This window comes from Anarhichas minor, unplaced genomic scaffold, assembly GCF_050575085.1.
Source record: "Anarhichas minor isolate MPS153535 unplaced genomic scaffold, ASM5057508v1 ptg000007l, whole genome shotgun sequence".
In the NCBI taxonomy this organism is placed as follows: Eukaryota; Metazoa; Chordata; class Actinopteri; order Perciformes; family Anarhichadidae; genus Anarhichas; species Anarhichas minor.
The window spans coordinates 18,278,500-18,301,925 of NW_027466453.1; the positions used below are offsets into that span (position 1 = coordinate 18,278,500).

General features: G+C 40.5%; 1 protein-coding gene across 1 annotated transcript; it reads right to left on the reverse strand.

The window, feature by feature from the left end:
- Positions 1-271: 271 nt before the first annotated feature.
- On the reverse strand, positions 272-8,651 carry mrtfbb (myocardin related transcription factor Bb). Its single transcript, XM_076081333.1, has 13 exons — positions 8,630-8,651; positions 6,767-6,822; positions 6,593-6,668; positions 6,178-6,337; positions 5,162-5,354; positions 4,584-4,727; positions 3,376-3,623; positions 2,881-3,016; positions 1,913-2,800; positions 1,292-1,402; positions 989-1,114; positions 834-894; positions 272-735 (listed from the first exon to the last, which is right to left on the reverse strand). Exons 1-13 carry the CDS (start codon positions 8,634-8,636, stop codon positions 272-274), a joined length of 2,670 nt encoding a protein of 889 aa, XP_075937448.1. The 5' UTR covers positions 8,637-8,651.
- Positions 8,652-23,426: the final 14,775 nt, after the last annotated feature.

Genomic DNA, 23,426 nt, shown 5'->3' on the forward strand with positions numbered 1-23,426 from the left:
CTCAATCTGTCAGTGCCACTCCCCCTGTCTCCCTGTACAATCAGAGGGTTTGAAGATCTCAAAGGAAGCAATGCAGGAATTTCTAAAGTGATGCAGCACAAATAGATTATTACTGAGCTAATTTATACGGCCAGAAAACAAAACAGAGCTGCCACAAACTCTGAAAAACCCTATTTTTCCACATAGGAAATAAATGCAGCCTCCCTTGCATAAAAAGTATATGTTTATCTGAACCTGTCTGATGGGTGTACGGATTTTCCTTGACCAGCAGTCAGTCCCAGTTCAAGTGCAGTTCATGTGTGTCCAGGAAGTCAGAGGAGAAGACGCCCACTGGCGCTGACATGTCCAAAGAGTTGACCCCCTCTGCTGGCACAGACAGGGTAAGGTCCAGCCAATCCATATTGTCCATGTTGGTGCTGTGCAAGTTCAATGTAGAGGGTGATGTGTTTTCATTTAAGTATCCCTCCATGGTAAGCACAGGTGAGTGTCGCTCCTCTATCAGCTTCAGTGTCTGTGGCTCGGTGTGAGCACCCGGGAGGGTTTCCAGCTGGTTGCTAGAGGTTAGAGCAGCCAAGCTGGGCGAGGGGTTCAGCTGTGCTGCAGGCAGCTGGGCCACTTGGATGACGGGTGGGGGGCGCGATAAAACCGTGTTGATGGGAAGGGTGGTTACACTGGCTGTCACAGGGAGAGGCTTGTCCAGACTGGGAGGATCCTGTCTGATGATGGGTGAGATCTCTAAAACACAACTTCAGTGTGAGAATCCCATAATCATAAATACTTTACATCTTATTTTACCAGAGCCCCCAAAAAAGAAAAGTTGCAGTATTTCTCACCACCACTCTCGATTAACACATCAAACAAGTCATCCATCTGCTGGCAAGCAGCAGTGGGACCCTGCAGAGAAACCAGAATGACCATTTATTGTTTGAGTGGCTATAGTAACAATTTAAAATGATAGACTGTACTTAAGAGTGTATTTATTTGTCACCTGAACAGTTGTTCGCATGCTGCGTGTCTGTTTAACTGCATCCTCATAGCGGGGTGGGTCTTTACACTTTGACACATGGTTTGTGAATTTTGGCAAGATCACAGTTGGCTGACTGGTACAGGGAGCCTGTTTAACAGGAAAAGACAACAGTCCTTTACATCAAATAAAAAAAACAGGCTACATCCGGTACATCGGGGTACAAATAAGTAAATAAACCAGGTGACAGGACTTTGTAAAACAGCAGTTATAAAGTGCTTTAGATAAAAAGAAAAAAACAAAGAGAAAGTATGAGAGACTAAGGACCTTATTTGTAGGATCTTTAGGACCAGGTTGGCTAGAGGAGGCTCCCACAGGACATCCACTCACTGGGAATGTGTTGAGTAAGCTTTGTGCTGTACGACCCATTCTCCATGTCTGCAGAGACATTTAAACAGGTCAGCATGGAGACATAATTTAATGAATGCATTAATGGCATCACAGAATAGTAGAGCACCACATATCTTTGTGGAACCTAAATAAAGATTGCTCTGCACTCCCTGCTTTAGCTCATGACTGTTCTCGTTTAGCATTGAGTTGTGGTTTCTGCTGCTAATTCTGGCTGGTTGTATGTTGGCTCAGAGCAGAGAGATGACAGAGGGCAGTCAGGGCACTACTGTCAACCTTCACTCAATGCCTGCTCTAGTAACCAAAGTTTCCACAAGCCTTCTTTTGATGTGAATAGGGAAAGATTTTACCACGCAGCTGAGGCCTGTTATTACTGTGGCAACAAGAAAGAGGCATTGCCCATGATAGAGCATCAACAATGTCAAAAAAAACCTGATTAGCTGGTGCCATCGAAAACTATCAGCAAATCACAACTGATAGTGATGACTTATAAAGAGATGAACCATGGCAGCCTGTGCAATCATTAGTGTGTTTTCTTACCTTTGTCAGTAGCTGAGTCTGAGTGCTGCATTGCTGTTGTAATGCTGCTGAGGCCTCTATTTTCTGTGGCACCTGTCCAGAGGTCTGGATGAGACCTGGGGCTACGCTGCTAACAGTAGTGTGTAATTTAATGCTGCTGGCAGGGAGCTGGATAGTCACAGCTGAGGCAGGACGGCATGCAGATTGGAGGATATGAGCTCCAGCCTTGACTGGCTGCAAGGTTTTAGACTGCTTGAAAGTCTGGTCGCTGATGGTGAACTGATTTTGAGGAGCCACCTGCTCTTGTTTGACCAACACTGGCAGACCAGGAGAACCGCAAGACGCTGAGCAGTTTGATAAGGTCCTGTTTTCCTCTTTCACCTGGATGGGAGCAAGAGGTATGAGCTGAGCTGGAGAATCTGCTTCCTGACTCCTCTTCTCCACCTCCAGCTGCATCTTCAGCTCTTCCACCAGCCTCTGCTCCTGCTCCAGCTTCCTCATCAGCTCCTCAATCTGACGCTCCTTATCGTGGAGACGTTTGTCCCTCTCAGAGTCCCTCTCATAGGACCGTGTCTCTGTGGGACACTCTTCCCGTGGAGATCTCTGTGGGGAGTTCACACAGGGAGCAGTGTGAGTTGGAGACAGAGCTTCTGAGAGCTTGGTGGGGCTGTCTGCTATACTACTGTCCTCTATGCCCAGACTGGACACCTTAGAGGCTATAGGGGACACAGGCGAGGTTAACTTTTTGTTGTCAGACTGTGAGGCTGCTGTGACGGCTGATGTCTCACTGACAGCAGCAATCTGAATGTTCGAGTTCTCCTGGTACAACTTTAGCCTCTCTATCAGATCTGTCTTAGTCCCAGAAACAGGCAAAGATCTGAGTTTTAGTTCCATTTTCAGCTCAGCAACCTGTAAAGATAACAGATTATCAGCTGCAACATACATGAGGTGCCGATAGTCAAGACTGTGTGCAGGCAGCAATGTGTCACCTTCATCTCATCCAGATTAGCTGGTAAATGATCCGGCTTGCAGTACGTCTGAGTGTGGCGGGGCTGCAGAGGGGTAGACGTAGTGTTTCCACTCAGAACAACACTGGAACAGCTGGTTTGTACCTCAGTTGTTGGTCTGTTGTAATAAGACCAGAAGAAAAAAAAGGAGTACGGATTAGAGAGGAAAGCTAAACTTTTATCAATTTTTCACAATCAACAGCTTCTGTGTAGGAAGCTGTTGGCAGGACATGTAAAGTATTTGAGACAAACAGCAGCTGTGGCTAAACAGTTATTACTTTCTGTAAAACCAGGTATAGACTTTTGACTCGGTTTGTTGAAAAACAATATTCAAATAACTTAACTCTTAAAAAAAGCGATATTTGTTCTTTAAAGTCTTTAATCGACGTATATGCATAAAGGCAAACTTTGTGGGTAAGCCATATCCCATCTCTGGCTGCTTAGAAGGAGTGTTTGTGCTTATAAATGGAGCCATACTTGGGTGGGGCAGGCAGGGCAGCCTGGTAGCTGTACTGCTGCTGCTGCTGGTTCAAGATCTGAATCTGCAGGAATTGCTGCTGCTGCTGCAGGAGACGGGTATAAGCTGAGTCCATCAGCACTTCATTGAGCTCCTGCTTCTGGTCTGGGGGGATGTACTGATGGTACTTTAACTTTTTCACCCGTGGTTTGGGCTCTTTGCTCTTTTTGCTGCGGCTTCTATCGCTGGGTAGCTTGGGCAGGCTTTGCTGCAGAACACAACATAGAAAAGGGGCATGTAAAAGCTGAGAGGACCATCTGGAGGATATATTTATTCCTGCGATTGATCTCAGTCCAGTTTTATCAGGGAATACAGTTAGCATTGCCAGTACCAACACTACAAGACTTGGAACTGATACTGGGTTTTGTATATTGAAGCATTAAGGTAGAACATTGTTCTGACACCCGATGAAAACCTCAGGATGAGGAAACGGGTAGTGAAAATGTGACCTTTATTGTTTTACCACCTGCAGTTACAGGATACACATGAAAACGGCTTGGCTTAAGAGCAGCAGGTTCTAGCTATGAAACAGAAACTCAAGCTGGGTGAAGCAAGCGGACACCCTCCAATTTGTCAAACTCATTCTCCTATTGTATTCCAAGGGAGGGAGAGTTCATCTTATGCTCAGAGAGGATAATTGGATTATGATAAATGCAAAGTTATTGCTCCACTCCTGTCCTTTGATTTTTGGCTTACATTTCACACAGCCTGAATGAGGAAGGCCAGCTTGTCATTTGACCCTAATTGAGGACAAACTGTGGCTGGAACACATTTCAACCCAAGGATTTGTGAAATGACTTTAAACTCTGTTGTTCTTTGAACTGCGTTTAACTTGGCTGAATGCTGACTCTCAGTTCATTCTAAAACCGATATGACTTTCAGTATGACAAAACACAGACTCTGTGTCTTCTGACATTGCATCCTTCATCTCATTTCCAAAAGAAGCAAAAAAGAAAACAAAAACAAAGTCAATAAATCAGAGAGACGAAGGGCTCAGTACCAGAGGTCAATTTCACGTCAGTTGGTTGTAAACCAGGAGACTGTAAGTGGATACACTGCTTCAATGAAGTCATCCTCTAAAAAAATATACTCCTTACAATAAGGTTAAATAGACTTTGGAATTACTTTGGTCAAATATGGAGCTGTTAAATAAACAGTTGAAGCCAACCTTCACAAGAAGTGGTCCCGGTGTGATACTGGGGACAACAGTAGAGATTGGCTGAAGTGTAGACGCTTGTTTGCTTTGTTGCTCACTGGTGGAGACAAGGCTGACTACATCTGATGTGGACTGTGAGTTAGGTGGTGGGGAGTGCTAAGAAAAGCAGAGACAGAGAGAAACCACATGATCCGTTCAGTAAGAACAGTCAAGCCGCTATGCCTGTTAATCATCATCCCATGAAAAGAAAAAAAAAAAAACTCAACTGGAACCAAAAACAGGTGGTTAAGCACTTATCAAACATCTAAATATTAAAAAATAAAAGTACAAAATGTTTCTACAAATGATAAATATATTAGTAAAGTGTATATGCATACAGTACATTAACTTAAATTACATCTCAAAATGTTTTTTTCATGAGTAAAAAACATGACCAGTGTCCAAACAAACAACTTTCTTGGCTTCATTTAAAGAATTATATACATTTAAGCCTCTGCTGCAGTATAGAACTTTTCAAAAAAGGCTGGTTTGTCTGCTGACATTATCAGTTTATGTTTTATAAATTGTAGTGGTTCAAGATATTGGTGTACCTGTATGGGAGAGTTTAAGTAAGAGGAAGTAGAAGTGGCCTCAGTCCCGCCAGACTCCCTTTGAGAGGTGGAGCTGGGAGATTTTTGGCTGGCAGTCCGTTGTGATGATAAAGCATCACTGCTGTCCTCATCAAAGTTACAAATGTCTGGTGGCTTAGAACTGTTTGCCTCACCACCTGTTGGCCCAGCATCAAAACATAAGCAAGTACAGTTTATTATACTTAAAGGAAAAATCAAAACTAAAGGATAACTTGAGTCATCAGTTATACTACAAATTATAGAAGCCATCACTTTAATGAACACAAGACAATACAAGAGTCTGGCCCTCTTCAGCTTCATCTGTGTGGACTGCAGGGAAGGTTCAGCCTGCTCTGTGATGCTGTATTTGGTACTGAAGAAAATATGCTGATGCTAAGCATGTCTAATGTTTACCAAGTTCCACCATCTTAGTTTAGCATGTTAGCTTGCTAATTTGCACTAAACACAAAGTACAGCTGAGGCTAATGGGAATGTAATGTGTTTTTGAAGGGTGTGACCACACACCAATGTATTGGACACATTTATATTTTGACCCGATAATGGCAGATAACCAAACTCCCATTACAATTCATCCTTAGAGCGAAATCATCTCTACCAAACTTCATAGCCGTCCATTCAATAGTTGTCGAGATATTTCACTATAACAACTAAAAATGTTAACTTTATGGTGGCACCAAAGGAAAAGTCAGGGTATCACCAAAGTCAGTAGTCTTCATCCACCATCCATGAAAGTGTTTGCAAAATGTAATTGTAAGACATTAAACAGTTGAGGAGATATTTACACAGGCGCAATTACAACAATTATGGCTAAAACATGTGCCTGATGTGCTGCAATGCAGGTTTGAGTTCATTCTCTGGCTGTCACTGTAAGAGGTGAACAGTTAGTGGTGAACGAAGCACCAAAATGGGCTAAAACAAAATGTTTCCCTCTGGTCTTCTGACAGTGAGGATATAAGGGCATTGATGAGTATCTACCATCGACGTCTTCTTCGACACCAGAGTCCACAGGCAGGATGTTCTTCTCCACCAGCTCCATGGGTCCAGGCCGCTGGGCGATCTTCTCATTGAGATCATCAGCCAGTCTGGCCCTCTTTAGCTTCATCTGTGTGGCATGCAGGGAGGGTTCAGCCTGCATCTCTGATAAATACACACAGGATCATTAGCTGCGATATGACCAGGAACAGTCAGACTCTTAACTGCTTTGTCAGGATGAGTCACTGCAGGCTCAGCCAGACCTCACACACTTCTGTCAACCTCAAAGACATTTATCTGGTTCTAACTTTGTAAAACAAATTCAAACAGACAATAAGTGAGATTGGATGAATAAGCACCTTATTCATCTCTGTTATCTAGAAGCCATTACCAAGTAAGAACACACAGGAGGAAGATTACCTTGTAGGATGTGCATACGGACCAGCTCGGAGCGCTCAGGTCTGCTGCAGAGTTTGTGCTTTAAGAAGCTTCCAGTCTGTTAAAAAGACAATTTAATTAAATATATATTTGGGGGCATCATTTAGATTTAGATAAATGAAGTCACAAGCTGCAGTGTGATGATATTTGTCCTACCCTGGCTCTCTCCAGGCTGCGAATCTGCTCATGAAAGGCAGCAGGTGTTTTCAGAGCTGTGAGAAGGTGAATCAAAAAAAAAAAAATTCTCGGTCATTTCCACAAACGAACATACTGTTCCTTCCATTTTAAAATAATAGATTATTGATTTTAGGTCTCCTTCCTACTATTTCAAAAGGCCTTTTTGTTTTGCAGTTATGACAGAGTAACTTTAATTACTAAACAACTTACTGATAAGAGTGATCTCCAAAACAACAGAAAGGATAATGTAACAACAATGTACAGTAGAACTATTGTGTAGTTTACATTATTCCACTATTTGTAATGGACTAATGGAAGCAGTTTAAACTTATAAAGTTGCTTCATAAAAAGTACAACAAGGCTACATCCCTGTAGAGACTGAAGACTGCAAGATACCCACTGTAATGTACGTTATCAGTGTCCCTGAAATCCTCGACACCCAGCAGCAAATAGTTTCACAACATTAAAGTTGACAATGCACTAAGTGAACTTTAGAACAGTGTAAATGTGCCTGAAGTTCAAAATGAATTAAAGTTGTTATATAAATATGCATGATTTATGTCAAATTATGTACAAATCTATCTAAGCTGCATACACAGTAGTGAGCTCTAACATGTTGGAATTGTTCTCCCGGATATCACAACAATCACTTTCCACACTGACTTGAGTACATTGTAATCCATCGTTCATATAATTATTTCCATGTTTTTTGCCTTTGTCGTTCTGCATGAGTGTGATATTAATAAACAGGAGCTCATGGGGGTCAAACAGGAAGTACCAGCTTTACTGACTCAAGCAGAGAGATTGTTGCAGAGAGTTAATCTTTGATCTCGCAGAATAAACTCATCCTGCTTTAAGCGAGGTCTGGCACACCGAGTAGTCACTTCTGCTATGACGAGAGCTGTTTGGTTTAAGGACTCACTGGCCGGGGGGTGCTCTGAGGAGTGTGTCAGAGGAGCAAAGTAAAACATTCCTGCTCGTCACCTAAACCTCACTGCATACCTACCATAAGCCTGTAAGTGTGGGAGCAGCATACTGCTTTAGTAGAGAAAAATGGCCTGGGAGGTTTGTGTGCAGGCCACGCTTGGCCAGGCCAATGACCTCCACTGAAGGCTCAGTCGCTGACTCATGTGGCTGTGTGGAGCCAGAGAGGAGCTGAAAGCCTGACTGCAGGAGGCAAACAGGATAAAGAGAAAGAGCTTTGTCTTTTTCTCTTTCTAGGTTTCCAGCTATCAGCACGATTATGTCACATATTCAGCTCATCTTGTATTAGGTGTAGTACATGGACTGAGTCTACTCCACTTTTGTCACATCAAAGGAGGGATGGTATAAAGCAGGAGCCAGTTCTTTCTGATATATGCCTTATCCGTGTTAAATCTTTGAGTCATTTTCATCATTGTCTATGTTTACATGAGTACAATTACGCTTCTATTAGCAACCGTCTGAGTAGGACAATACACTTCATACTGTGTAAATAAAGCAATTGATTTATGTGCAGACACACACCATGTTCTATGTGCAAAGATTGCAGATGTCATCTTTTTAACCTTTAACAGATCAGTATGAGCTCCAACATCATTACCTTAACTACAAGTAAAGCAGGAGTACTGTGCATGTTGCTATGAATACACTTAAAACATAATTGCATAATCACAAATAACAGCAGGATGCCTGAGACACAGATAATAACCCAAGTAATAAGAAAAGTAGAGGATAATTATGAGATACAACAGGACATATTGGTTACTTTCTTCTTGTATTTATTTAGGTGCTAGTCAATTAGTTTAGATTTTTTCAAAGCATAGGTTGAGGGTTTTGTTATTGTGTGATGTGAATACTTACGCGGCATGATGCCTTGCTCCACAAGCTGCTTCCGAGTTCTCCTCTGTTGCAAACAGAGCTGAAGGACTGTGAGAGTGCAGAGACACAGAGGTCAAAGTTGAACTTTTACCACTCAGAACCAAGTCCGACGAGTCATCTAACAACCCTCTCTAGCTTTAAAAGTGAAACAGGCCAGACTTCAAATAAAACAAACTAGTTATTATTTCTCAATCAATACGCTACCTCAAGGCCCAACAGTAAACCATGTTCACCACCACAGACATCCTATTCCCTTCCTGTATGGTTTTAACTAGGGTTGTTAAGAATACCACAAGTTGCTCTTGAACAGTTCACCCTGATTGGCCAAGAGCCTTCCCAACGAGAGTCAATATCTCTGTGTGGATGCAAATACATAGAGGAGTCAAACAAAGTAACTACAGTACAGACTACAAAAGGATAAAAAAGGGATTAATGTCAGGGCTGCAGTCACAATAATGAGCAACGCTGGAGATGCTCACGACACCAGCAAAAGCCAAGTCGTGTGTATTTAATAAATAGCTTTCTAAATGTAATTTTGCATTGGGTGGAAAGCAGTGATCAGTTATGTTATTGTGGAATATCAAAGACATGACTATCTTCCAGCAGAAATTGTTGAGTCTTGCATGCAGGCGCCCCGTACACTTGGAAGGTCCTCTGTGTTATTTCAATATAAACTGTAGTAAGATCCCAGTTTAAACATTTATAAACAAGTGAGCGTGGACATGGTATTTCAGTAAAAAAAAAACTGTTTGAATAGAAAGGTAACAAATGAGGCAGCGGTATGAGGTACATGAGACCTTTGTTGTCACCACTGTAGTGAAGAGACGGCGTCTCATCACTGTAGTGAAGACAAGCCGGCGTAGAGCTACTCAGTGGCTCAGGGGGAAAAGCTACTCCCACTCACGCACAAGTACACGCACACACACACACAGACCTGCTCTACTCTCCTGGGAAAGGCGTCTGAACAAGCCTCTGTGACTCACTCTAGCAAAAATAAACGGGGCAGCTGTGAGAACAAGGCCTGGGAATCATGAAATTTAGGGGTAGTTAAGGGGGTGGGGTCTCTGGTTGAATGCAGAGCCGAGGGGACGTTCACGGGCTTCCAATGGTGGGCAAGGGAACACAAAGTGACAAGTGCCGAGGCAAAGGGTGGGAGGCAGAGTCTACTCTCACAGCAGCCCACCAACTCTGGGGAAGAGAACACAGTGTGCCTGCTCCGCCTGCTGTGTTTCCTATTACAAACCCAGGCCAGGGGGGTTATGGTCAGTCAGACAGATCATACCAGAGATTGTTAAAAAATTGCCATTAGTTTGTCTCAATATTCATATCCACTGTGACTTGGACAAAATGCCACAGGCAACATAATTTATGAGTGCATATTGCTGCATATCAATATCAAAAGCTGCCTTCAGGGCCACAAGAAAATAAAGAGTTTGATCTGAGCATCACTATGGGGGTACACCTCATGCCCAGGGTGCTCCTCACTTCTTGTATTCAACCTGAACCCTGGCTAACCTTTCCATGATGCAAACTGGCTCCGCTCTCCTGCCCACCAGCAGAGCATAAACAGAGGTTGTGGAGAAACAGAGAGAAGGCTCTGCTGAAATCCCCGTCTACTGATGTAATCGCTAATCTCAGACCCATGTTGTTCTCAGCAAATCATCCCTGGAGGACTCCCATCAGAACTTTTATTTTATTTGACTTTCCCGTTTTTCTTTAGAAACAGTACAAATAATGATATAATGGTTTATCTGTGCAGAGTACTGGAAGCCAAAAACAAAGTTGAATGTAGTTTAGACTGACACTGGGTTATGTTGACTTTAGTCTGACTATAAACAGGACACCCTTTATGCATCTATAACCAGAGATAGACTAAACCATGACTGTACAGATTACGTTGGTTTATCAAAAAATAATTTGTGTGAGCGGTGGCCTATTTAGATGCATTTTCCTATGATCATTTCTAAAAGAAAGTCTATGTGAATTCAACTGAATTGATAGACAGTCTTGTATTGTAACAAATTGGAAACAATTAAGTATTGTATATTCAGCTAGTGATTATTTAAAAAGTCTATAAACCTATTAGCTGACATGTTCTAAAATTGAACTATATCATTACTAATTTTATCATAAATCAGTTCAACAAAGCAGAAATGTATCAGCAAGGCTTAAACAGTGTGAACCAGATGATTGTTAATGAGAATGTATAGATGACAAATGCGGCTGCTGAACGTTAACTATTTCTTACTTGAAAATGAATGTCTGAATAAAACACTGATGGGTAGTCAGTGGCTTTCTTCATTAAAAACTATTTGTAAGCACATCACAAAAATGTGTTATTTTCCCAAAGAAAAAGGGCCTAAAATGAAGCCAGACTCAAAGAGATGAAAAACATTAGTTTCCTTCCCCATGAGTGGGCGTGTCCTCCAAGTCTGTGTTGGCAAACTGGTCTGGGTTTGGTTAAGAAATAGTTATCTTTAGTCAGGTCATGAATAATAATTTAATGAGATGGAATATATATTAAACCTGCAAATCTTGCATTATGGCCCTGACAGAATGGAATTAAAATATTTGTTTACTTCTTGCATGCCATACATATTCAGTATTATACACATTTGCCATTAGACTGTTACGTTATGCATCTTCTTAGTCTGTCTCAAAATGCACTCAAGAACCTGCATAATTGGTAAATATTTCGATTAAATGTGACTTCACAGAAGTTACAATAAGAAAACCATAATCTTAAATAAATATAGAACTTAAACACCAGTAACATTGGTTATTATTCAAAGACAGCTTTGTGTTGTATTTAAAACAAAAAGAGTCCATTTTACTCTAGGCCTGGTCTAATCAAAGGAATTTGCTGTAGATGAATGCAAACAAGGGAAATTAAAAACATGCAAATAATGATCAGAATCTTGATCAGAAGCATATCTGGTTATGGCACTTCATCTGAATGAAGCTCTGTGTGTGAACTTACATAACAGGAGTGACTTTGTGCTTGTATTATGTGACAGAAAACCATATTAGTGTCTCAACGGAGTGCCAATATAAACATAGGCAGTAAAAACTGAGTATTCCCTCTCTCACAGTCCTTTGACTTCTAAAGTAACTGATTTATGATCCATGAGAGCACAATAGTCCCTTCTGTAAGAACGATGCTTGGCATGAATCATTGTGATGAGCTTTACTGTTGCCCTGTCATTTCCTGTTGGGGCTGCATCTACGTCACTACAACCCCCCGTCAGTACTGCCAGCATCAGTGAATATTAGTGAAAAAAACTTCTAGTATATTTTTTATGTAGACATACAAATAAAACAATGAACTGCATGCAGGTTAGACAATGACAAAATAAAAATCACCTGATTTAAATTTACCCCTGCAGATGGAAGGGGTCTCCACATCAAGGCAGGCCATGGAGGACAGTGGTTTGCTTGTCGGCCAGGTCTGGAGTCCCATGGAGTGATGAGGCTAGGGGAGATCGAGGGAGTCAGGGAGAGTAGACTTGGAGCGAACGACAGCTGGCTCTCAGAGCTGCTACCAGTCCCTCCTCTCAGGCTCTGTGCTGGCCTCAGTGGAGAAAATGTGTGTGTGTGTGTGTGAGTGCTCAGTCAATGTCAGGAGGAGGGAACACAGCACTGCTCATGTTAACCCTCGCTAGGTCATTGTGCTGTACTCACAGGGCTCATCATACTTCAGCACAAAACCCCGGGGAACTTTTGATATTCTTTGTTGCATAATCAGCAGGGGACCAAATCAACCAGTACATATTTGATCAAAACAAGCCGTTTATTGAGTGGGTCTATCTCCATGAGAAACAGCATTAGTGTCCTTTTCTCTAGAAATGTTTTGTAGCACTAAATAGCAATGACATGAATAAACACATGGGTCCACTTATTTTTAAACATGTTTTTAATGATTAGTTAGGAGTTTTTTTTGATACATGAAGAGATTGTTTTAATTGTTGTTTTGCAAGGCCATTGATTTAAAGCAGTCAATGTCCTCTTAACTGAGTCTGTAACTTATAATAATTCCCAGCAACTCCAACTTGTAAGCAACTATATATTAAAAACATGTGATGAGATTACATTAAACTAAACAGCTGAAGTGTTTAAACATTCAAAGAGGGGGCAAAGAGCAGCTAATGCTTAGTCGTGGCTTACAATGGTGGTTAGATTCCATCCATGACTACAAAATGCACGAACAGGAAGTGAGATAAAAAGGGAATTTCACTAATTGTGGTGTGTTCTGTGTGTCTCAGTGGATCCAGGAAGGCTGGTTAGAAAGTATGTCAATGCTAAAGAGCAGGCGTCTGATCTCAGAGGGTCCCATGTCAAGGGGAAGCTGCAGAGAATCAGGATGCTATCAGTCCTCAGGCTGTTCCTGCGATATAACTGAGCAGGACAATGCATGCTGACCAGGGAGGATCAGACCGCTTTGTTCCGGATTAACAATCAAGAAATATGCATGTCAAACAGCATGGGACAGGGTAAATATGGAGTTGATAAAGTAAATGGGACTGGTACAGTCAGGCGCAATATGTTATGACAGCTCACTGCTGGGACTAAATAATAGTGAACAAGACCATCAAAAATATGGTAGAGTTGGTGGAGCATTTGGTGTGTGGAAAAACCTAATACACACATAAATACACGCCATTCTTTCGAATTCCCATATTCAAAGTGTGTGGCCACAGAAACAAAACAACAGACTTGATGAATGCCTTATACACCTGTTTTCTCCACAATCAAAACATCTCTCCTGCATTATTGACAGCTGTGGCCTCTCAAATTCCCATCCCAGTGCAGTACGTGCGCTGTTTCACAACTTAAGTAACAATTTAAAAGTCTAATTTATCATCTTGAACTTTTATTATTACAAGATGTTTTCCATTCACACAAAAATATATATAAAAAACAAAAACAAAAAAAACCTCTAGACTGTATGCAGGACACTTGGAATTTAACATCTTTTTTAGCACCCCAACGATAACACGACATTGATGATGATCACACAGTATTACATCCATCATGCTTCCCACCTGCCAGCTGTTTTCCATTCACTTAACACTTCATAATTACTAACTTATGGAGCGAATCAACTTAACAGTTGCAGTCACTAAGCAGTGTTTGATTTATGTTGAAGAAAGATAATATTCTATAACTTAGCAACAAATCACATCACTGTCTGAAATGTCCCAACAAGTATAAGAAGATCAAGGGTGCTTCCACACCTGTAACTCTGTTCAATCTATCCGGACCAAGGAAAAGTCATTAACCAAACCAAGGGCTGTAAACACCAAGCCATATGGACAGAGAGGCAACTCATTCATTCACTCATTGGACAGTTTTGAAGTCATCCTGTATAATCAGTGCTACACAGCCCCACCTGCGGGAAATCAAAGCCTTACAGACTGAAACCATAGACTGTATATGTTTGTAGACTGAATAATGCCGTGGTAGTGACCTGTCAATCACAAGGTAGCCCGCCCTAAAGCATACCCTCTAAATGGGACCACAATTTACTAAATTAACTTCATGGTGTATTATAGAAGACTTGGCTTCACTTTTTAGACCCGGAGGTTGCTGCCTGGTACAACAAGCAAAAGAGGTGTCTTTTAAAGTTATATTGAAATACAGTATTATTGTGTGATCGCTAGTTTTCATTCACTTTTTAATGAGCAACTGTCACAATACACGGAGTAGGTCGCAGTCATCAGATGGATTAGTTAACGACTGACGATTTAAACCCTTTTTTCTTCAAGAGCACCAGTGTTTGTTTGTTTAGTGCAATATTTCACTATGCACACCACTATATTTTTTAACAGAATTAACTAGTAGTTTAGTGTTTCAAATCATGCTAAAATCATACATCTACTACCATCTGTTTGTCTATTTGAGGTGTGAAAGCAAAGCATAACTGAGACCCTCCTTTTCAAGACTTTGGTTTGGCATAAACCAAACTACACATGACAATACTCTGCCACACCAGCTAAATCCTTATAACCAAAAAACTGTTTAAGCTTATAAAATAGCACAACAATTACAGTGCAGTTTTTGTTTTAAAGTACCTATAAAATACTTACAATACAAGGGAAGGGAAACGTGTTTAAGAGAGACAGAGGAGAGAGGTATTAGGCTAATTAACAATATAGCCACTTTAATAATGCTGGGGTACAATAATGTTCTAAGGTCGGGAGTTTAGAACAGAAGCTAAGCACTAAGATTTAAATTGTGTTTTATCACAACTGAAGAACAGAAAAGTCTCTTAAGGAAACAACATATTTTCCATCTGGAAACTTGTGAGTCACGCTTGTTCAGCTTTACCCAGACTACATTTAAGCTTTAAGTGATTGGAGCACACATATTCTACACCGTAATCACTATCAACATTTGAAAGAAATGATGCCACTAGTTCTTCAGAATATCAGTACCGTTTCCCCCACACTTCCTGTCTTACTTACAGTAAACTGTATTTCTACATCCCTCTAACACACAAAATGGATCCCCCCCTATTCCACAACTATTCCCTTCTTCCAGTGAACCCACATATTTGCACCAGAAGACACCTGGAAATATGTTATTTGATACCCGATGTGTACAAAGCAACACTTTGTTTTCCAGGCTTTAATATAAAGTGTTACCAAAAAGGGAACTGTGAATTCACGGGATGGAAACAATTCACAACACACTCTGAATAAGTTAATGAATTGATTTAAAAGTCTCAGCTTTGTGAATTTTACATTATTAATAATTAATTGTAATTCATCATATGTCCTGTTTAAGAGTGATCGGTTCTAGAATGCTCAGGGTGAACCAAGATACTCAGAGATAGAATTTTTTTCTCAGTCCAAAAATAAAAAGTTGTAGTTATAAATATTTGTAACATTGAAATAAAAGGTAAAATATTTTAATGATGCAATAATGCAAAATAGCTCTGCTGTAAACATGCAAGAAATCCATGTTCCCAAAGAAAATCTTTGATTTCAGTAACAATTTAAGCTGTGATTATGTGTTGGCTTCCAAAGGCAATTTGAGCTAATTCCTAACGTCATTACACAAACAAATCACTTCGCACATCGTTTGTTTTCCCAGAGTGTTCTTGCTCTTAAATGGTCAACATACTGTTACTAAACTCTGATGTTTTAGTCACTGATTCAGCCCCGTTTAGGTCAGCTCACCAATCTTGCAGTCCTTGAGGCAGCAGAGGCTGTAGGGACAGATCTTCTGGTTGTGCAGGAGGAGTGAGACTCTCTTCAGTGAAACCTGACTCCTGATCATCCTAAAGGTGTTATTCTGCAGGAGCAGCAAACATCAATATCATTTATTTATACTGCATCATATATTGTTTGTTTATCTATGCTTCAGTGATGGAGAGTTTATTAAAAATAAAAACATGGATATTAATCGCACACAATGTAGTGTATGAAAAAAAAAAAAAAAAGTCATTCAATTCTCAAGTTACTATAAATTGACCGTTGACCTGAGAGATTTTAGTTTTTTACTTTTGCCATATATGTCAATTACTCAAATGTATGTACTGTATAACATTACTTAGACTAGCTTGCTTTGTGTTCATGTGAAAAACTGCAGAGTGACAGTGGGATGAGTCATTTCTGTGACAGAGCCAAACATTGCACAACTTCATTCTGGGCCTCCCCGTCTAGATGAGAATCTCTGTAATTGGGAGCTGTACATTCCTCAAGGGTGGTCAACGCCATTCTCATCTGTCCCATTACCACAGCACACGTTTTCAATGAGGAACCAGCTGCGTTACATGGTTCCAAACTAACATTTGGTAGTAAAAAGGTGATACAGTAGAATGCATGACCTATGGCATTGGGGAGCAAAAACCTAAAAATGAGGAAAAGGGGCTCTAATGTTTGTGTACAATTGTAGGGCAATTATGAGCCTTGAATCTCAGCTGAATAATGCCAGGTCTCAAAGTGCTGTCCATGTTAAATCCATACTCTCATTCCCAATGCCTCTCAACATCAAAGCTGTTATACCAGGGCCTAAAAGGAATATGGATTACTGTATGATTACCAGGTGGGTGTCCATTTATTTCACTCCGGGTAAAGAATAACTGCAACAATTTGATTTACTATTCTACATTTCATCTTATACACAATATTAAGTAAAGTAGCACTCAAAGTCATGACAGGACATGCCAAAAGACACAATACAGCAAATATCCATAAAAGTTTGCACAAATTAGTTCTGTTCCAGATCTTCCAAATGAGCCAAATAATACAATTGCAGGAACATTACTATTCATTCTACTTTACATTTTATGTGGAAAAAAAACCATCAACACTTCTGGCCTGAAGGTTTTTTGAGCAAAACTGTTGTTTTTTCCACATAAAAAGAAGACGTAAAGAGGCATGCTCCAGTGATTCTTTTAGATTTAAGTTGCTCTTTATATCCATAAAGTTAAAGCTGTTTTTCAGAGCACACATAGTTCACTCGTTCCTGCGAGATGAAGAGAGGATTTCTTGTGATCTAGCTTGATATGATATGGATGTATAATTTGTCTGCTCCATGATTTTACAAGGCTAACAAACACAATAAATAGGTTCTTAAGAAGAGTGAACGCTGGTCTGTCTGATCATCCATTGATCAGGGAGGTTGCATTATTGTCACCTGGAGACGCTTAGGATCTAAAGATTTAAACTATCTGTAACTGACTTTAGCAATGTGGAGTCAACAGGATACAACTTTTATTAGCTGCGTCTGTGTGTTAAACTGCTTCAATTTCTGGACTTTGTTCGTAACACCTTTGATTATACTGACAGCTTGCTGAGTGGCCCTTAAAAAACAAATGTAAAACACATTCCCTCAATCAAAACCTTTCATCTTCTCCACTTTGTTATGACTAAAAGTGCATTCTTCTTGTTTTGAAGTCCATTTAATTTGAACTGCTATGCCTATTTGAGACACTATCTTAGAGCAACACTGCCAATGCAATAATACCATTCAGTAACTTTACGTCCTGTGCTTTTCATCCACCTATATGCAATAGGTATGTCATGACAGCCCGCTGAAATAGAAGTGATTGTTGCAGAATGTTTCCTTTCTTTAGTGAATGATAAAAAGTACAGCGAAGGACAAACAAATGGCCATTATTATCCATCAGTCCACAATGTTTCCTACCAGTGATGCAGATAGTTTGTGCTGGTGTGCTGTCATACTGTTGTCCTGTTGAGAAAGTGCACTCCAGCCCCATCACGGTGATCACAACAATCTCATTAGACTCCTGACCCTCAGTGCCAGAGTATTCTTCAGAGCCAAAATCCACACTTTCTTTTTCCCGGATAAAGTTTCTTTGAACATCAAAGCATGTATTAACATCAAGCCCCATGTGGGGGCTTCACATACTTAGATCTACGAAAACATGCTCAGCTTCTTTCTGCTCACAGTACAGTACAGTGTCATGGTCAAATTAGATTTTGTGACAAACACTGATGTTAACTTTCATCACATAAGAAGAAGAACAACATTAAAGGTAAAAAAGAAAACCACTCTTGAAGGATTGTGAGCTGGTTCCAAACCACCACTCAAAGGCTTTGGGAGTAACCCTGTCCTGTTTGGATGGTTCCTGCCGATGGGCACACTGTAATCAAGTTCAGGTGCAGTGATGAGGGAGTCATCAATACAGCCCCTTTCAGCTCACATATTTCCTATAAACCCAGACTGTTTCATTCCTTGTGGATTTTCTTTGGGGTGGTTCCAGAAAGAATCCCAGAGAAGGTCTGGATAAGATGCACATTTGGAGTAATTTAGGTGCAGGTATGCAAAGCAGACAGCTCCTTCCATAACACACAGCTCATTTATGGCCCACTCTGAGCCAAGACGTTAGAATGAATAAATTCTGAAGCGCATTGTTGAGCATGTGCTTGTACACCAAAGACAGATGTTCAGTTTAATCAAACTATTAATCTGTTAATCAAACTAGTTCCCAAAGTATCAGGTGTTGGGCTGCACAGGACTGATTGCAAGGTTATAAAACACTGACATTTCAAGCCTTAGTGTAGAGTTCTTTATCATGGTAATGAAAAGTCTGGGTGGCTGCCATGGCATTATCTTTAGTAAAGGCATTAAGTGTATCATATGACACCTGGACCTACATTTTGTCAAAGACAATAATGAAGAGGATGCAGTTCAAAATGTTATGAATCCCGGCTGGTGAACGAAAATCAGCCTGTAAATGGACATAAAAAGAACATGATATAAAATCATAATTATGAGCATTTTCAATGATGTCGAGAGAGATTGCATGTGTTGAGAGACTTTGCAGTAAAAGTGGCTATTCATTTTCGCAGGGGAGTCTTCATAGCGCCCGCTAACATCCCATCCCATGGAGGCCTCTGCAGATGGTGGGAAAGCCAGAGGGAAATCCCCGTAGGCCTCAAGTTTTCTTTGAAGCTGCGCTACATGCAGCTGCTACGGGAGGCTAAAAAAGGCAGGCTTGTGGCAGATTGGGCCATGTTAACATCATCACCAAAAACAACTAATTGCACACACTTACCAAAAAGTAAACATACTCACAGCTGCAAAGGCAAACTGTAATTACATTTAAGCATGTGCGTCAACCCACTAACATCCACATATCATTTGTATTTGCTCTTTTGGATGAACCATGGGCAATAAAAGACATTCCTTCCCACATTTTAACATTGGTAAGTAATCATACTGCCAACTGTTTCACCAATATTGCTAATCAGTCAATATTGACAACAGTTAATGGAGAAGCTGAGGTTTACAAAACATGTTTTTCCATGTAATCCAAAAAACACATGCTGTGTTGCACCATTGTGTTTCAGTCATAGTTCTGGTAAATCAGTCAGGCAATATAACTGAGTCATGTGAGAGCATCAGATGGGCACATTTATTTCATTATTTTGGCATTTTAATGAGTAACATCCCATAATATCTATTTGAGGTTGACAATTCTCTTCTCTTTTATTCTTTCACAGTCAAATAGACAAAAGTGATTAAACCTCAACGACTTTATCTCCAAAGTCACCATATCCATGACCAAGTATAGCAAAGTATATTATATTCTATATTGTACAGAGGTAGCCTCCCTCAGTCATCATAAAGTTCATCTGGCTTCATGTTGGAACATGAGGACAATAAAAGATAATAGCCGTTTTAAAATGGGTTGACGAGAGACTAAATTGGAAGGCATCATAACAAAGCATTTGTTGAGAGAGTGATGTGCACGCAGCTATAAAGAATAGAATAGGGAAATGCTTTCAAAAAAGAGGTACAAAAACCCTGTTATGAAGAAACATGTCCACATTGACCAGTGGTTAACTCAACACTATAAAGCAGGTGCAGACTATGCTGCTAAAAATAGCTGATCGTATAGCCAGAACAAGCATCTGGATGAGGAAAAAAAAGAAGATATTTTCCGTTTCTGTGTGTCTGGGGTAACGGTCTCTCCCCACAATCTGGACATCATGTAAGAAAACAAAATGTTACAACTACAGCGAAGGACAGGCTACTCCTTTACACTTCCCCTCCAACATTCCCTGATTTCAACAACCATACCTTTCCCATAAGTCTAATTAACCCTCGAGTGGCCCTCCCCTCTCTCCTCCTCGTTGGACCCAGCCAGCAGTCTGCTTGGCAGGGGGTCGGTTAAGGGTCGACCACAGACAGAAATAACCTCTTGTTTTCTAACTGGCATGCTGCGACTCGTGGTGTTGTTCTGGGAGCCAGAGAGGGCCTCTGTGTTTTTATCTAGTATCATAGTGGATCCTGAAACCAAGAATCAGCGATACTGTGAGTGGCAGTCTCAAGAAAACAGAAACTCTTACAATTGTATTAAGGCTGCAAAAGGCTTTGAGCCAAAACAAGCCCACATCCTCTCTGAATAATCATGTTTTACTGCACAGACTTAGTTGTCTTTATTATCTGTTCATATCTGATGACTGCAAAGGGAAAATATGTTTAAGATTAGGAAATCCATTCTTAAAGTGATTCTATTTTACCGTGGTTAAATGACACTATTCATTGTTTCCGGCATAAATGTAGAAGGGTACAGTAGTGCAACTGTGGAAATTTACCAAGCTCTATATTCCTCGTCTTCAAACACAACCCTTCAGTCCTGTTTTAAACCAATCAACAACGTTGTCACTCCTGCACGTCCTGATGTGCCTGTCTTTTCAAATAAGGATTGCATTACCTTTCTCTCTCTTTGTTAATAAGATTAGAGATGTCAGGGTTAGCATCTTCCCCTCTTCTTCTCCCTATTCTGATTATCCAACTTGGCCAACAATTTCTCTGCAATTTCCCTGCAAGACCTCATTGATCTGGTGGGCAGCGTGAAACTTCCCTTAAGCCCTGTAGATATTTTATCACCTACCATACTTAAACTACTTGGGTCTATTAGTCTATGCCTGGTTCCTATTATAAATAAGGCCCTGAAATCTGGTTGTGTCCCATTTAACATGCAGTTGAAAAAACTCACCTTGATCCATATATCTATGTTGCCTTTTATCTCAAACTTTTCGGATAAAGTTGTTGCCAAACAGCTCACTGTTGTCTTGACTGCACACAACAATTTAGACAAATTCCAATCTGGTTTCAGTCAGAAGCATTCCACTGAAACAGCTTTTCTCAAGAGTCTCCAATGACATAATTATGTCGTCTGATGTGGGTGATTGAATGCTCTGTTTTCGTGCTGCTGGATCTTAGTGCAAGGCCTTTGATACTGTAGATCACATCATCCTGACGGGAAGGCTTAGGCAGTGGGTGGGTGTCTCAGAGTACACTGGACTGGTTCTCCAGCTTTCTCTATTTTCTATGTCGATTTGACCCCATATGTCTAAAATAGCTGCTCTTTCCTGTGGTTGAAATTCTCTTTACATCCCGAGAATATCAAATATATACAGTATATATCAAATGCTCTAACAAAAAAAGGAAAACATCTGGTATCTGGCTGTCGATGGACTGTAATAAGCACATCCACAATCTGAAATGATTGGACGGGCTACCTGCTCTCACACTGCCCCTGCCCTCATTGCACATCACCTGTGCTAGAGATGATCATTCAGCTTTTCATCCTGGCTAGACTACTGCAATCCCTATTTCACCTGCCTTAGCAAGTCATCTTCTTTACATTGGCTTCCTTTCAAATTCTGCATTTATTGTTTTCACATAGAGAGCACTGCATGGTTGGGAACCTTACATCTCTGATCTGCTCCATCCATATATCACCATTCGGTAAACTTGGTCTTCTAACCATGGCTTAGTTATGCCTCAAGCTCAACTGAAATGGGCACATGCTATGGGCACATGCTCTGTGGTCTCTGTTGACGCCTTTAACAAGCAGCTAAAGACTCATTTATTCAAACTAGCCTTTGCCTCGCCTTGTGCCGTCTAGTGTTTGTAATTTTGGTCTGCTGTTGCTCATATTTTATTGTTTGTTCACTGTTTTCATGGTCTTACTTTCATTTACTTTCATTCTTGTTAAGCACTGTGAGCTTGCTCTGCTGCTATACTAAATTAACATTACTTACTTATTTTATGAGATAAATACAAATTTTTAGAAAGTAGCTTTTGTGTTTGCGTAGATGGACTGCTTAGGGGACTGCTAAGATATGCTATACTTTATGTAATACCATCACAGGCCTGCATCTCTGCTGACTCAAGGGGAAAGCTTCTTGCTTTATGTCAGCGATTGTCTTCACATTGCATTATATGCATGTGCTTTTAATTCTAATGACATTTACAGAAACCTGGTTTTAGAGTTTATCATAGTCTCAGACTGATGTGATGATATCATCAGAAAAATAGAGTTGTGGAGTTCCTGGAGTGTGAAAAAGGTAATTTATCCAAATTACTGTTAATGCACCAATTTACAGAGAGATGAGGTGCCAACATTTGACACCACATAACTTTTCCATGCCTGAGTGGAAAGAGAAAACCTTTTCCCTTATTCAGTTTGGAATATTATGACTCAGTTTTGTTGTGCAAAACCCTCGCGATACATGAGTGAATCTTAATTTTAGGAACTATAATTCAGTATGCAGACGTCCTCTTTAAATCTTAAATCTGAACATTTTCTTCCTGAACTCTCCAACAATATACTCACCATCAACACAGCAAAGTGGTATGCATACCATTTTTGTATCCCCAGAAAAAGATCAGGAATAACATTTGCTCATTGGAATAACAGGTAACAATAACAGTGTAACCATGGCCTCAGCCTCAGGAGAGAAGGACAGTCAGAGCAGCGGGCTGCCAGAACACAGTCCAGACCACAAGGGAAGCATTAAGCGCTCTATAAATGCCAGGAATATAGAATGTGCAGGGTTGTTTTCAAATGGACAATGTATAATGTAGCCGATACACTAAAGACAACACAAGGTCACATTGATCAACACACAAATGTACTTCCTCCCAGCAGAAATGCGTTATAAAAATGTGAAATAATGTCCTATTGATGACGGGTATCAGAATAATATTTGATAGATTACACTGAGCTGCAATCTAAAACTGGAAACTAAAAGCTCACCTAAGACCTCTCCTTTTTCTGTCTGTTAGATATGCTGCCTCTATTCATCTACCGTCATCTCTCTGCAACCAATTTACTTCCTGCTTCAACTATGGGAAACAGTGAAGTTACCCTGATTACAGACATTTCCTTCCTCCACCATTCACAGCAATGCCTGGAATGGCTGCAATATTTACTCAGGCCTGAAGCGGTAAACTGCAGATCCCACACCCACATGGCATATGCATCAAGGACTGCAAAGGCCAAGGGTTC